Source organism: Otolemur garnettii, unplaced genomic scaffold (assembly GCF_000181295.1).
Source record: "Otolemur garnettii isolate 467f Iridium unplaced genomic scaffold, OtoGar3 scaffold00050, whole genome shotgun sequence".
Taxonomy (NCBI): Eukaryota; Metazoa; Chordata; class Mammalia; order Primates; family Galagidae; genus Otolemur; species Otolemur garnettii.
Window position 1 is genome coordinate 754223 of NW_003852445.1, and position 15520 is coordinate 769742.

The following is a 15520-nucleotide window of genomic DNA, read 5'->3' on the forward strand; positions in this document are numbered from 1 at the left end:
CTACCTCTCTATTTTTGTGCCAGTACCATGCTGTTTTGATCACTATGGATTTGTAGTATAGTCTGAGGTCTGGTAGCGTGATTCCTCCTGCTTTGTTCTATTCCCTCTTTCTTAGAGAAAATAAGGTGGTCTTATGGGTCATCTGGCCAACACCAACCTCTCATAGAGGAGAAATTTCAAGGTGGCCTCACTGCCTCTGTTCCCAGAAAACGTCCCAGATCTTTGGCTTGGCAAACTTTGAAATGTTAAAACTTCGAATTCTGTTGAGTTTAGATTTTCTACATAGAACAATAAGCCACAGTAGAGTTTTATCTTATACATGTAGTGAGCAAGATGAAAAGATAATGGTTTTTAAAGAGCCTTCCACATGTATTTGTGTGTGGGGTTTATGATATGCATGCCAGTAGGTTCTTTGGCAAGCTTCATAGTATACCGGAGGAGTCAGGACACTTGAGTTCATGTCACAGCATTTCTCATTTTAGTTACCTTGGGCTGTTGGCAAAACTGGGAATTTTTCTGGAACCAGATAAGGAGGATAAGAAAAAATGAATAAATTTCCCTTAATTCTTTTGAATGCTATTTCTCTCAACTATGCAATAGAAGAGTGAAAAAAACTAATAGTAGTAAACTAATGCATGTGGAGGTGTTTGATAAATTGTCAGTTCACTATAGGATGTTATTATTGTTATACTTTTATCACTTTATCAAATGCTTGGGTAAGAAAAATCAGATTGGATAGAGGTACCAATAATTTAAAGGATTTTGACCCTGTATTGCATCTGGCTATTCATTCATAAACACTGCCTTCTTTTGATCATATTAAAAACAACTTTTTTTGGAGAGTGGTGGTGGTTACACCACTCCCTGTAATTTATCTTGAAATATCAGCCCTGAGTGACAGAATCCACATCTCTGGAATATCCAGCAGTGAAACCATATGCTGATAACCAGATGTTCTCTCCCATCTTGACTGTTTCCTCTGTTTCTGGGAACCCGGGAGAGAGGACATTATGACATAAAGCTTGACCTCTCCTAGTCCTGCTATGGAAGGGGAGCAGCAGGAAGCTGAAGGCGCAGTGTCTCGTGCTGCGTTGGCCTCAGGTGCACACGTTCCACCAGAACAGACACAATGTGGTGTGTGTGCCTGAGGATGGAGGGAGCTGGACTACAGATCACAGTTCTTGGCACCTGAACGCCATTCTTAGCATTAGACTTCAGAGAGTGAGATGGTAAGTGATCTCATCTACTGATCCCATTTACCTCACGAGAAATGGTGACCTTATAGGACTCTAGTCATGATACCGTTTCTCTTAGGAAGTTGGAAAGAAGCATCCACTTTCAAAATAGACTCTCAGCAGAGAAGAAGAGAGAGACACGGGTCAGCCCAGTCTATTTTAAGTTCTGCTTTGGCAGTGACCACAAAGGGAATCTGAACATCCTGCTGGCATGTTCTCTCACCACCGACCCAACCTTTCCAGGGTGACTGAGGGGAACAATCAAGGTTGCCAGTGACAGGTCTTCCCTATGCTCTGCCAGAGGCTTCAACACTCTGCTGATAAATGGTGATGATTCATCCACTTCAGAGATATTCTGACAAAGATAAAAGGTCAGTATAAGGGGCAACAAGATGCATGAACCCCCAAGTAGTGTTTTCAGGCAAACCAATCCTATCTTGACAGTCAATTGCTCTAGTCTGCGACTTGAAAGTGTGTTCAAGATGGATAGGAAGAGGAAACAAGATAAAAAGGCAACTATGGCTCGGCGCCTATAGCTCAACCGGCTAAGGCGCCAGCCACATACACCTAAGGTGGCGGGTTCGAATCCCCAGCCCGGACCCGCCAAACAACAATGACGGCTGCAACCAAAAAATGGCCGGGCGTTGTGGCGGGCGCCTGTGGTCCCAGCTACTTGGGAGGCGGAGGCAGGAGACTCGCTTGAGCCCAGGAGTTGGAGGTTGCTGTGAGCTGTAATGCCACGGCACTCTACCCAGGGGGACAGCTTGAGGCTCCGTCTCAAAAAAAAAAAAAAAGGCAACTATATTAAACCTGAGTAAGGCCTTATTTTTAAGACAAAATGATAAATTTGCCTTATCTCTACCAAGGAGAAGACTGATTATATATAATACTCAGGCAATCTTCCTCTTGAAATGCTAATGGCTTAGTGACAGTCTACTGCTCTATAGGACAAATTATGACATGAAACAAGATCAACATGAGTCACAATGGTAGGAGTCATCTATAGCATAAGGATCAGAGAGATTAATCTGGATAAGTCTTGGCATTGTTGAAAATAGAAGGTCAAAGTCCTCCAGGACACTGCATTATCAACATTATAGCCGAAATGCAAAAACAACTCCCTTGCTCAGGAAAAAAAATAAAGCAACTGCATTCTATTTCCTTTATAAACTTTGTTACTATTATTTTATTTCCTCCCTGGGGCAATTTTCAATGCTAAGGAAGCACAAATGGAAGTGACAGAAATGATGACAGTTAAAAGAAGATTATCGAAACATGAAGAAGAACAGGAATCTGTTTACCAGCACTTCTGAGTAGACAGACGACAAGAGCAAATACTAAGCAATCCATCTCCTAGGTCTCAAAAGAGTCTGAAAGTTCCTTAAATCAGCAGAAAAGCAGAGCCCAAAAGACATAGTGATAACTACCAGAAATTATAACATAATTTCCAGATGGTTCCTTTGAAGTTAAGCAGCTTGTATGTATCTTACAGTATTTGTTAGAAAGCCAATTACCTTAATTAAGTCAAGAAGAGCACAGTGCTGGGAGTGCTCCCATACAAAGGCAATGTCACTTACCAGGACATCTCTCCTCCTCCTCTGTGGGCTGTTCCCTCTCTGGCTTGGGTGGGCCTTTGATTTTATACATCAAGGCACGGAGTTTTCCTGTCCACGAGGTGTCTGCCTCCTCTTCTTCCTCTTCCTCCAAGGGAATCCCTAGCAAGTCACAGAACAGACTGAAAATCCCAAACAGTCCATGGAACTATCCTGTATTAGAATTAAAAAAACACTTTACCTCTTATATGTTTACATGGATGGAGCTGGAATATATTCTTTTTAGCAAAATATCTCAAGAATGGAAGAAAAAGTATCCAATGTACTCAGTCTTACTATAAAACCAATTTCATAAGAAAGCTATAACCCAATTATAGCCCAAGAAGAAGGAGAGAGGGAGGGGAGGGGAGAGGCGGAGGATGGGTGGAGGGAGAGTAATTGTTGGGACCATACCTACGGTGCATCTTACAAGGGTACATGTGAAATTTACTACTGTGTTTCCCTGAAAATAAGACCTACCCAAAAAATAAGCCCTAGCAGGATTTCTATGCATTTGTCAAATATAAGCCATACCCTGATAATAAGACCTAGTGATGGGCATAGCCACACCATGCATTTTGGGGTGGAGTGGTAAGGAAGACTGGAATACCTTTTATCTGCCACAGCTCCTTTCTCCGAGCCACTCGCACTTGCGTGGGTGCGCGTGTGGTAACTGTGGTCACAGGCATCCTATCGTGCATGTATGAATGGCTAGGGGAAAGGAGTTCATGCATCACTAGTGCCAGCCCCACCAACAAGGTCGGCTCCCCCTGTCAGGTTCCAGAAGAAGACGATGACTTAACTGTATTTGAATAAATGTAGATTGTTGTATTATATTTAATAAAAATAAGACATCCCCTGAAAAAAAGCCCAAGTGTGTCTTCTTGAGAAAAAATAAATATAAGACAGGGTCTTATTTTCAGGGAAACATGGTAGGTGTAGAATATAAATGTCTTAACACAATAACTAAGAAAATGCCGTGAAGGCTATGTTGACCAGTTTGATGAAAGCATTTCAAATTGTATGTAAAACCAGCACACTGTACCCCATGACTGTATTAATACAGCTGTGATTTAATAAATAGAATTAAAAAAACAACAAAAACCTGCTTCCCTTTCTTCTGGAACTTTCTAAAGATACTATAGACAGTGTCTCATAAATATTTATCCGCAGTATATCTTTTAGGAAAATTTTTTTTTAAACAAATGATTTCCTGTCTATAAGAAAGTCAAATCATTTCAATCTCGAAACATAACTTTTTCTTAACATATTCTCCAAAAGTGCTCTAGGGTCTCTAGAAAGCAAGCTTTTTCAAATGAAATGTCATCCATTACCCACATAGTACTCAATCTCCTCTGGTACAAGCAGAACAGATGCTGAGAGACGCTTCAAACCAGCAGATATGTATCAAAGTAAGGATTGCTAGCTTAAAATGCTTAAGTGCAGAAGTTATTACACATACACCACACATACACACCCACACACAAACATACCCTACAATAGCTAAAAAGAAAAAGAGATCACAATCTTGGCTCAGGTGAGAGTGGCAAGTCCCAGCTATCTAACTTTAAACAAATTGGGTGAGGTCTGTATTGGTATCAGTTATTCACCTTCTTTCTCTAGAGACCCTATTTTCTCTTCATGGATCAGAAATGTCTTTTCTAGGCAGAAGGAATTTCAGTCATATATTCTGCCAGGGTTATTTCCTGTAATCTTCTCTGACACAGGGAGCTAAGACATTCACTTCCCCCCAATAACTCTCTAGTGAAGGAATCAGGAACAGATTTTTCTTGGATAAACCTATCCCTCGGAAGCTCACCGCAGTGAAGGAGAAGGTCCTCGTGGAAGTCATACAGCTCCTCCCGGATCTCCTCTGGGCAGGGGCAGTTCTCTCCCAGCTGAAAGTTAAGGAGCATGTTGATCTGCGGGGGGGCAAGAGAAGGGTGAGTTGGTCAAGGGAAGTCAGATCCTGTGTCAGACAAACACCTAATGACCTTTACAAATTTTACAGAACTAATTTAGGTTTTTTTTAAGTGGCCAACATTTAAAAGTAGTTGTCACTTTGTTTTGGTTCTAAAGGTAACTTATTCATTGCACAAAATTTCAAGTATACCTAAAAAAGAAAAGTTACTGTGATCCCACCACCCCATGATAGCCATTGTCAATATTTTAGTTAATATCTTCCAGACTCGATGTACATACACATATAGCTTGGGATATTCTAGACTCGCTTTTCAAAAACCAGAGCTTTCCATCTAATTTATCTTGAACATTTTTTTCTTTTTAAAAAAATTTTCTTTTCTTTTTTTTTGTTTAGCAAGCCCTGGCCAGGTTTGAACCCAACAGCTCTGGAGCATGTGGCCAGCTCCCTAACCACTGATCTACAGGCTTGAATATTTTCTTAATCTAATTTTTAATAGGTGCATTGTGTCTCCTCACATGGATAAATAATAATTTATGTAAAATCATTCTCTTATGATATATTTAAGTTGTTTCCATGAAGTGATTTGAATTTCCTTTAAGATATTTTTTGCTTCCATCTCTGATCATTTTCTTAGAATAAACTCGTAGAAGACAAGTGACTGGAGCAACAGGTTTGCGTATTTCAGTGGTTTTTGCTATGAATTGTCAAACCGTCCTCCAGAAAGCTCACAATAATTTCCATTATTGCCAAAGTTAATACAAGAGTGTGTATTGCTTTGGCATCTTCATTATAGTAATAGGAGTTAACACATTTTCAACCATTTTCCAATTTAATGGGTGAAAAAGGTCATACCTATATCCCTGTTGCTTTAATTCACACTTAATTGGTGAAGTTGAACTTTGTTTTTTCACATAGAAAGGCCAATTTTATTCCACATTTTATACATTTTCCTTCTATGTTCTTCCTCCACTTTCCTACTGGGTAATTGTCTTTGAAAGAACTAGTCCCTGAGTGCTTTGTATACATCCGGGTAATAGTCTTTAAAAAAAAAAATAAAAACAGTCTTTGAGTGTTTCGAATACCTCTAGATTTTTAACTCTTTGGAATAAATATGCCAAATATTATATCTCCCAGTTTTGCTTTTCATTGTGTCTACAGGGTTTTTGTTTTTTTAGTTTATGTTTCATAAAGAATCTATCATTCTTTTCTTTCATGGTTTTGGCTCAGAGATTCTTAACAGTTTTTGTGAATGGAACCTTTTGACACTGTGGTTGAACCCTGGGGGTTGCACCCAGATTAACCTTTTAAATACATTAAAATATTTTCTTTTTTTCTTTTCTTCAGTTATTTCTTTTTTAAAAAAATTCAGATTAACATGAGGGTACAAATTGTTAGGTTACAATGCTTGCATTTGTTAGGTCAAGTCCCTGTTGTAGTAATAAGAAATATTTTAAATACATAAAGTAACATATACAGGATTCCGAAGAGAACCAATTATACTGGAATACAGTTGTCAAAATTATGAAAACCAGGTTTGTGATACAGTAACATATGAACTTCTTTATTAACTTGTTAGATTAAAAAAAAATAACATAGTGGCAGGTCTCATATCTACAGTGATCTTGAAGTAGTACTGATGAATGTAAATGATATCTCTAGACACCATAACCACTGTAATGTGATACAGAAAGCCATGTGATATCTGTGGGTGGGAAAGTCAGGTATTGTATGGCTGCCTACATTAAAAATGAAAAGTAATGCGATCAGAGATTAGTGGAATTACAGCTGTCTCTCATCGCCCACCCAGGTTCCTGGATCTCTGAATTCTTGCCACAAGCCCATCACCCCACCTCAGGTCAGTGAACATCTGGACAGATTATAGAAATAACTAGAGATAACCACTTCCATTTCGCTGCCTCAGCCAGGATAACCCAAACTCTGTCCGTTCAGGATTTCTAAATTGGAAAATTTACAATCTCTTACTAAACCGTGACCTTTATTTAATATTGTTAGGAAGAACCTTGCCGAAAGCTTGTACTGCAAACCCATTTGGGGGAAGTAGGTAGAGGTAGTCTTTGCAGGAAAACACCTTCCATATGTGAAATGGGTTGCAAAAGTTGTTTGTGTGGCTGTTCTACTATGTTAAACTACGGTAACTATATCAGTAACACACAGTGATAGGTTGCTGATTAAATAAAAATAAGATCGGAAGATCTGGTTTCAGAGTCAGAAAACTAATTTCTTTGCCAAAAGACAGTTTTTGGCAGAATACTCAGCCGCAGGCACCTATTTGCCTGCGAGGCATAAAGCTGAAAGCTAGACTGAGGTGAATTTTCTGGGGCGGTCTCGCTCTTGAATGAACTTCTCTTGGAAGTGAAAGGGCAGCTGACCATCTTGCCTAATTTGCTGCAGGACTAATCTTAGTTCTGCCTCCTTTTGTATTTAGCTAGATCTCCAAATGTTTTTTTCATCTTGAATACTCTCTGGCTGTAAGGCTAGAAATCTCTATTTTTTCTTCAAAGGTTGTAGAAAGACATCACTGTTTTAAAATTCTAATTCTTGGGTGGGTGCAGTGCCTCATGCCTGTAATCCCAGCACTCTGGGAGGCTGAGGTGGGTGGATTGCTTGAGTTCATGAGTTTGAGACCAGCCTGAATAAGAACAAGACCCCATCTCTACCAAAAATAGAAAAAAAAACCCCAAGGAGCGGGTGCTTTGGTGAGGGCCTGTAGTCCCAGCTACTTGGGAGGCTAAGAGGATCTCTTAAGCCCAAGAGATTAAGGTTGCTGTGAGCTATGATGATGCCAGAGCACGCTACTCAGGGCGACAGACTGAGGCTCTATCTCAAAAAAAAAAAAAAAAATTAAATAAACATAATTCTCATGTATCTTATTTTCCAAATGATTCTGCATTGCCATCCTCTGAACTGATTTAAATCCTCCATATCCTTTGATCATTTAAAATTCTTCCTTTTTCATGGATGGGTGTCTTTCAGAAGTGAATACTCTGGGAGGGGCGGGCTAGGACAGCTGAGTTTCATAGCAGTTAGCATCCCTTCTTTCATTTTATTCCTAGACCAGCAGCATCAGCATTACCTGAAAATCTGCTAAAGGTGGAAATGCTTGGGCCTCTCCCTAGACTTATTGAATTAGAAATCCTAGGGGTGGGATAAGGCAGTCTGTGTTTTATTAAGCCCTTCAGGATGACTCTGATGCCTGCTCAAAAATCTCCAGTATAATACACTAGGGAAGAATTTCTTGAGTTAGAGACTTCTGAAATGAGTCTGAAATGACTGCTCAGAGGATTCTTTGAAGTTCTGAGGAAGGAGGGCCAGGTGACGGGACAAGACCCAGGTGATGGGAGAAGGGAAGCCGCGGTGGCATATAGGGAAAAGGAGGGATGGGAGCCAACCTCGTCCTTCTAGGAGCCAGGACCAAGCACTACACCCACACAGATGGTGTTTCACCCTGAGGACACACGGGAGCGCCACTCACTGAGTCACTGCTGGAAGGTCACAGAGCATAGTATGAAGCAACTGCAAATACCTCCAACACTAAAACTAACAGTAGCTTGCTCACTATGTACGGAACACTGACTCTGTGGCAGGCATTGTGCTAAGCAAATTATCTCATGGGACCCTTGCAAGAACACTGGGAGAAAGATGTAAACATCATTTACATTATGCAGCTGAAGAATGTGAGACAGAGAGAGGTCACAATGGCCAAGGCCACACAGTGAGCGACAGGGAGCCAGAGTGGGAGCCCACTGTGCGTAGGCAGCAGCCATGTTGTCCTGGCCACTCCTGCCTTCCCAATACTCACAGATGTGTACGAAGAGGCTGCCATTTGCCCAGTGAAAGGAGGAACACTCCCATCCAACGGCAGTTGAAAAGCAAGCTTGACAACATTTATAAAGCCTTGGAGAGGAATTCTTGGGGAAAACACCACACTTGATTATTTGGCCTGGTGCAGGTGATCTAGTCCAGTCGACCTGAAGGGCTTTCTCATTTCGCATCTAATGAAGGGTCGATGAGCTTTGCCTGGTCTTTAGAAAAGGCCAGTATTATTCAATAAATTGTTTTAAACAGAAAGATATCTGGTTCATTTGTAAGCCACTATAAATATCTATGTTCTATAAAGTAGGTAAGGAAAGTAACTGGATAAAGTTGTATAGTTGTGTCACTAATATAAAATGGGTAATTATACCGACCACCTTCATGGACAGGCTGTTTGTTAAATATACAATAGAACCTTCACAGTTGGCCACCTATGCTGACCACTTCTTCAAACTGACCTAATTTTCATAGACCAGACATGCACCACCTGTTTGCAGGCTTAGCTCCTTATGTTGACCACCTCTGTACATTGACCCGTTTGTTACAGTCCCTTGGGTGGCCAACTTACAGAGCTTCTACTGTATATAAGATCCAAAGATCTAGTTTCAGAGACAGAAAACTCATTTCTTCACTGAAAGATCTGTCCTCTCTTTTGAAGGCTTAGGAAACAAAGGCTAATGAGCAGACAGGGTCCAAGGGAGCTGCTAAAAAGTGGGGAAAATGACAACTATTATTCTACAAGATGTCCATTCTTCATTTAGAAGTTTCTCACCAGGACTTTGACTCTTCTCAAAGAAGCCTTCCCACCTGGGTAAGGCTGACCCCAAGGTGGTATCCTGCAAAGAATGAATACAGCACAACCCAGAAGACAGCTTCCTCCCTCTCGTCCTGGCTTTGTGGGCTGAGAAGGCTTTGCGGGAGAGCTGCAGCCACTGGGCTGGGTGTTTGACATGTTAGATGAGGACGCTCCTGCACCAGCTCTCATAAGTTGGGGCATACAGTCCATATTCTGTTGGTTTCTCATAGACAGCTAGTGACTTCTGGAAGGGTTGGCAGAAATCCTTCTGAGTGGCAGATCCTTGCTAAAGTGACAAATGCATCCCAACAGTGGTCTGGTGCTTGACCCAGTAATAGAGGTATTGGTAGGGGAGGGTGGAGGAAGGAAGGAAGCCCACGTACAGTTCAGAAAGGGTTATTTTCCCACCCAAGGTTATTGGCATATATTCCTCAGCTATCCTTGGCACAGGGTTAGGCCTGTCTCCTGGTATTGTAGTGGGTCTTTTCAGTTTCCACACCTCTTAAGGCTGCCCCAGATTTCAAGGTTTCCAGTGCCCTGCTCTGTAGGTTTCGAGGTCTTCTGTAGGAAATGGAGGGAAGCTCAGGAAGGGACTCTCACCTGCTCCTGCGGGGGTGAGCGGAACTCCCTGGTCTTCCGAGCAGTCAGGGCTGCAGACATATTCAGGGCCTGCATGAGCTCATCATAGCGGAACTTTTGATTTGCCTGCAGCTTGGAGACAAAAATGTCACCAAACGCCACGATGGCCTCTACTCGGTGCTGTAGCTCACAGTCGCAAAGATAGCTGAGGAGCTCACACATCTGCAGAAAAGGTATACATATACAACAACTGCTCAGGCACATAGACAACAACAGCCTCCAGGTTGCTGCTGGCATACCCATTTTACAGATGGTAACATTGAGACTTAGATAACTACAGTAACTTGTCCAGTGTCCCACAGTGACCATAGAATCATTCCTTGAATCTAAGTCAGCCTGAATCAAGACACAAACTCTTTACAATTAAGGCCAAAGGGAAAACCAAAACCTGAGCCCCGGAAAGACAGAATAAATCTGCCTGTGCAGAAAGAGAACAGCATGTCTAAGAAACTATTTTTTCCAGGAAGCTCAGTACAAAAATCAGCACCAAATCATGCCTGCGAGCACTGCCTCCCTTTCTGACATCTTCTGGTTCTGGAAGATAAGAAATAGAAATGTCTCCCTTCTCATCGTTCATTGTTTCTTTGTTGATCTGCGCTGTTTTTCTGTGATCTGTTCTTTCTACTGCTATTACTGCCAATCTCATCACTATTACAACTTACACTAACGACAATAGGCCTAACCTCAAGCACTCTTTGCCAGACACTTTGCCAACCACTTGACGTGCTTTAATTCTCAGTGTGGTCCTGATATTTTTTAAAAGCAGAACTTCTATTAACCTGCCTCCCCTTAAGCCTTTCATGTGATTAAAGGACGCTCTCCAGTCCTGCTGAGTACAGGAGGCGTGGAGAGCTCTCACTTAGCAGGACACTCCGGCAGCTGTGCACACCTTCTCCTGCCAGGTGAACCAGGACCCAAAGTAGATGTCTGCCATGCTGTGTTTATAATCAGAGCATTTAATTAAAATGACACAAACCAATGACACAGGAAAACAAAGTTGAATTACTAAGAAACCCCTGTAAAAAGCAAGGCTTGTTTTTTTAAAATAAACAAATAGGGGTAAAACATCTGCTAAAAATTAGGGGAAAGCATGAAAATCTAGATGCATTGCATACTCAGGCTGCTTTCCAATTACCTCTAAATCAAAGTCTCACTTTAAGAACTCCCAACTGGCAAGCGTGGAGGTACGTTACAGAGATTGTCTATGCAAAAGAAAGGGTTCCACGTACCCATCAGGAGACTCACATTAAAAATGAGGTCTTGGCCGTACATCAGAATAGCACATTTTTAGCACATTTTAATAAAACGTTTACGGCATATAAGTGAGATTTGTTACGCTTCTCCTCTATACTCAGTGTTTTGATTAACTGGCCACCTACCAAGTTCATCACATCAGATAAGAGAGCTTCTACTGGAGATCATCATAATACACTTTGTGATAAACATATTTCACAGTGCATTTTATGAAAATATTTTAAATATTAATTTTACGGTATTATCATCCACATTTTGCATACATAATAAAGCTAAGGCTCTGACCAGCTACTGAGTTGGCAAGGTCACACAGCCAGAAAATGACTGAGGAGCAGGAATAGAAACCCGGGGATGGCTGAGCCAGGATCACACTCCACTGGGACAGACTGTTCTAATCTATTCATTTTCATGTCTTTTCTCAAGGTCCAGGAGACAAAAGTTCCCATCCTTAGCACATCACTGATGCTAACTTACATCTGAGAAGCTCAGGTTTTAGCCAAGTTTCTAGGCGGTGCCTCTGAAAGCGTGCCAGTCCTCCTTAGCTCAGGTGGTGGTGATGTGTCTGCTCCTCAAACACGTCAGCTGGGTGGTTAGAGCCAGCCCCTGATGGGAGCAGGGGAGGGGTGCTATGACCCTACGAGCTGGCACCTTTATTTTATCCCACAGCCAAAGGCTCCTTGCTCTCTTCAGACACAAATGAGCCCTTGTATCCCAAAGGGAAAGTGGTGTCTTCAGGGCAAATCTATCACTGGTACCAGGAAAACAATTCTAAAGCATGTTTCTTTGGGCAAGGGGAGATTAAGGGAGTGCATTCCATGCCAGAAACAAGCATCCCCCCACGTGGCCCTCTCCCAGCTTCTCTGCTGTGCTCTTTCAGCAGCAGGTAGAGAGGTAAGTGTCACAGTCCCAGCCTCACCTCGGGCTGCACTCTCTCCCTCCCAGCCCTTTCCCAGGGCACCATCTTTGCTGCCTGGAGTTACCTGCAGTTTGACGGACTCTGGTAAGCGGGTTTGCAACAAGCCTCTGACGGGAGCCTCCTTGCTGGCCTTCTCCCCGGCCTCCACCGCCTTCTCCTCCACCTGGGTCACTTCCTCCTTTTCTGCTCCCTCCTCCAACATCTCCCCGCCGTGCTCCCCAAACACAGAGGGGTCTATGAGGAGGAGGATCTGCCGGACATCGTCGTCATCAAACACCCCCATGACCAGCAAGGTGCCGATGAGCTTCAGCACAGGCACAAACTGGAACTCCACAGACCCCCCGACGGGGTCCCTGATGTGGGCCCCGCTGCACTGCACTGCCTCTGTCAGCATGCTCAGCGCCTTTGTCCTGAGGGTCTCCAAGGGGATCTCAGGGCTCTGCTTTTGGTGCTCCTCACTGGTTGTGACAAAGCAAGGGGTGGAGAACTGGAACTCCGGTTTGAGGCATGTTCTCAGGCCCACCCCCGGCAGCCCATGCCTCTTGGACTGGTCTGGGTACAGGCAGATGTTCCGGGTGGCCCTGGTAATGGGGATGATGTACTCGTTCTTCATCATCAGCTTCCTCTCCTTGGCATTGGCCAGGTGGATGCTGATGAGCAGGTCAAAGAAACCAGATCGAAGGAGGCCAGGAAGGTACTTGTTGTCAATGGCGTAGAAGAGCTGGGAGAGGTCCACGTGGCTACACAGGGCATAGGCCACTCGGTTGTTTCCCAGGGCGCACAAGGCACTGTAGAGTCTCAGCGTGTGGTAATGGAACTGCATCAGCTCCTGCTGCTCACAGAGCTCCAGGATGTCCACACACCTGAGGAAGGACAGGCAACCAACCACGTCATCGGGAGAAGAATGTGCCAGAGCCCAGCAACTTCACCCAGCCCTGGGGGCACAAGGATGGTGGTGTCTCTGCCACACTTTCTCTTCGTCACCAATCGTGTCTCAGCCCTGGTCCATACCCCAGTTCCTGGTAATCCACCACATCTAACTACAAGGCTCTCAGAAGCCTGCAAGACTAAAGACACTGGCTTACCAAACATGAAAGTCCTCCTTTATTAGGGGAGAACAGAAAACCCTTGAGCAGAGAAACCTCCAGGTCCATGACAGTGGTAACTAGTCTTATTTATAGGATCCTCCATTTCCTGGAGGCAAAGCCCCTCAGATGTAGCTGGAGCCCCGTCAGACCACCAGCAACATCATCTCTGTAATCTCTGACCTACCATCACCCATGGTGTGTTTCCTCTCCCGAAAACACACATAGCTGCACTCTTATCCAGAGAGGAAATAGTTCCCATCCTGAAACCAGTTGGCAGAATCCAAGTAATTTTTCTCCCTGACTTCGGAGGGCCGTCTGTCTGTGCGCTGCCTGCCTGTCTGTGAGCAGCCAGCCCTTGGATTCTGTTCTCTGCTTAGACTGCCTGTTTTGTTTCACTCCTTGCCATGGCTCTGAGCAGCTTCTGAAACTGGCTTACTCCTCTGAGCTTCTGGTCTTTTCTGCTCTTTCCCTGCCCTCTCCTGTCCTGCTGCTGCTGGGACCCAACAGGGCACCTAACTGGCCACTATGCAGGTATCACACCTCCGCCCAGTTCTTATTACCCATCTTTTCAGTCAAAGAGATCAAGTAATAACCACAACAAAAGTGACTTAATTCTTACTACACACAGAAACTGTACTACTAGATTTTATCTTTAGCATCTCAGTCCCCCCAGCCCTCTAGAAACCCTTTGGTATAGATGAGGAGACTGAGGCTCAGGGTACTCGAGTGACTTACCCAAGGACACATAGTCAGAAAGTGGGAGCACTGGGATTGAACTCAGGCCATCATTTAAGAGGACCTCCAAACAAGGGGAGAACAGGAGCCCAATTCTAGGTTCTCTAAGTCAAGTTAGACGTGCCTCATCCTTGTCATACATAATGTATATTTCAGGGTCACGTGGTTTTGGATTAAGGCATGAAAATCTTCCCTGATCCCAGACACCAGGAACTACAGCAGAGGCCCCGTGGCAGGCGCACTGTCATGCCTTCCCTGCTGTTTCTCAGTGAATAATGAGAGTGGGAGGGGGAAGAACAGAAACCGAGGCATTGGGGGAAATCAGCAGTCACCTTGGGACTGAGCAAGGTCCAGTGAGATCACTGCCAGTTCCCTTCTGGGCTGGCCGGCCCTGCCCCCAGGCCTGCCCCTCCTCAGTGGACCTCTGGGATACCTGTTCTCCTCGGGGATGTGGAGCGCCATCATCTGCAGGGGCTCCAGGCACTGCACCACCCAGCCATGGCGCTCGCTCACCCGCTCCGTCTCCACCTTCAGGAAGCTGCTGGGCATGCGGCTCCAGAGCACGGGCTGGATGGTCTGCACGTCCAGCCGAGGTGGACACTGCGGGACAGGGTTCTTCTCTTCACTCTTGAATATGGCCGCCGACAGGGGCATGGCATTCTGGGGTGAGATGGAAGGCATTGGAGGGGAAAACACACACATCATGCTGAGATTCTCAGTGGCTGGGTCACCCAGCCCATGGTAACCAACATGGTTAGAATGAATTAAAGAGAGACAAATGTCTCAAGGACATCACTAAGGGCTTTGCCAGCATGAATGGGATTTTGAATAATGGGTTCTGTGAGAATGAATTGATTCTTTCAGCACCCAAAAAGTAGAAGGGGAAGATAAGAATGCATGTTGGGACCTCTGAATTTCCCAGGCAAGTGTAGGGGCCTATGGGGGGGGGGCATGTATGAGAAGTGAGAGGGATTCTCTTGTCTTCCAAAGCCTGGGAATTTTCCCCTAATGGTCAGTGCTGCCCTCTCATGTCATGGCCATAAGATGATGGGCAGATAAATACCTTCAGCTTCCCAAGTTCAAACTGAAACAAAGAAGTACTCGTGGGTTGCAGGAAGACTGCTGGGAATACCTTGGTATTAGGCTCCACCTGGAAACCAAAACAAATCAGGAAGTTTGCGGAGGGCTGTACCATCACGGCTTGCCCAGCCATTGGGTGTTTTAGTCAACACTCTCCTTCTAATCTCAGCTGAAAGAGGATAGCTAGCTGGCTGGTCACTCTCCACTGCTCAGAAATTCTTGCAGACCTGGTGACCTGGTGGAGATTGTCATGACTCCTCATGGTAAACACTCTGCCAGCTGGGACTGAATCATCTCAGGTCCTTTCATTCTATCTCTTAGGTACATGAGCCAGGAGTCTTCTCCAGCACTCAGAGAACGGTCACAGGAGAGGAGCTAACTCGCCACTGAAGGCAATGCCTGCCGTCTGAGCTCTATGGTGGGCTTG

General features: G+C 44.2%; 1 protein-coding gene across 1 annotated transcript in view; it reads right to left on the reverse strand.

Moving 5' to 3' along the window:
- The window catches only part of RYR3 (ryanodine receptor 3), a 362708-nt gene that overhangs the window by 167952 nt on the left and 179236 nt on the right, over positions 1–15520 (reverse strand). The window contains exons 33-38 of the mRNA XM_012806300.1: positions 15077–15163; positions 14447–14673; positions 12255–13053; positions 9982–10182; positions 4647–4749; positions 2813–2950 (exon numbers count right to left, since the gene is read on the reverse strand). Coding sequence (XP_012661754.1) covers positions 2813–2950; positions 4647–4749; positions 9982–10182; positions 12255–13053; positions 14447–14673; positions 15077–15163 — 1555 coding nt within the window. The remainder of the gene's footprint in view (positions 1–2812; positions 2951–4646; positions 4750–9981; positions 10183–12254; positions 13054–14446; positions 14674–15076; positions 15164–15520) is intronic.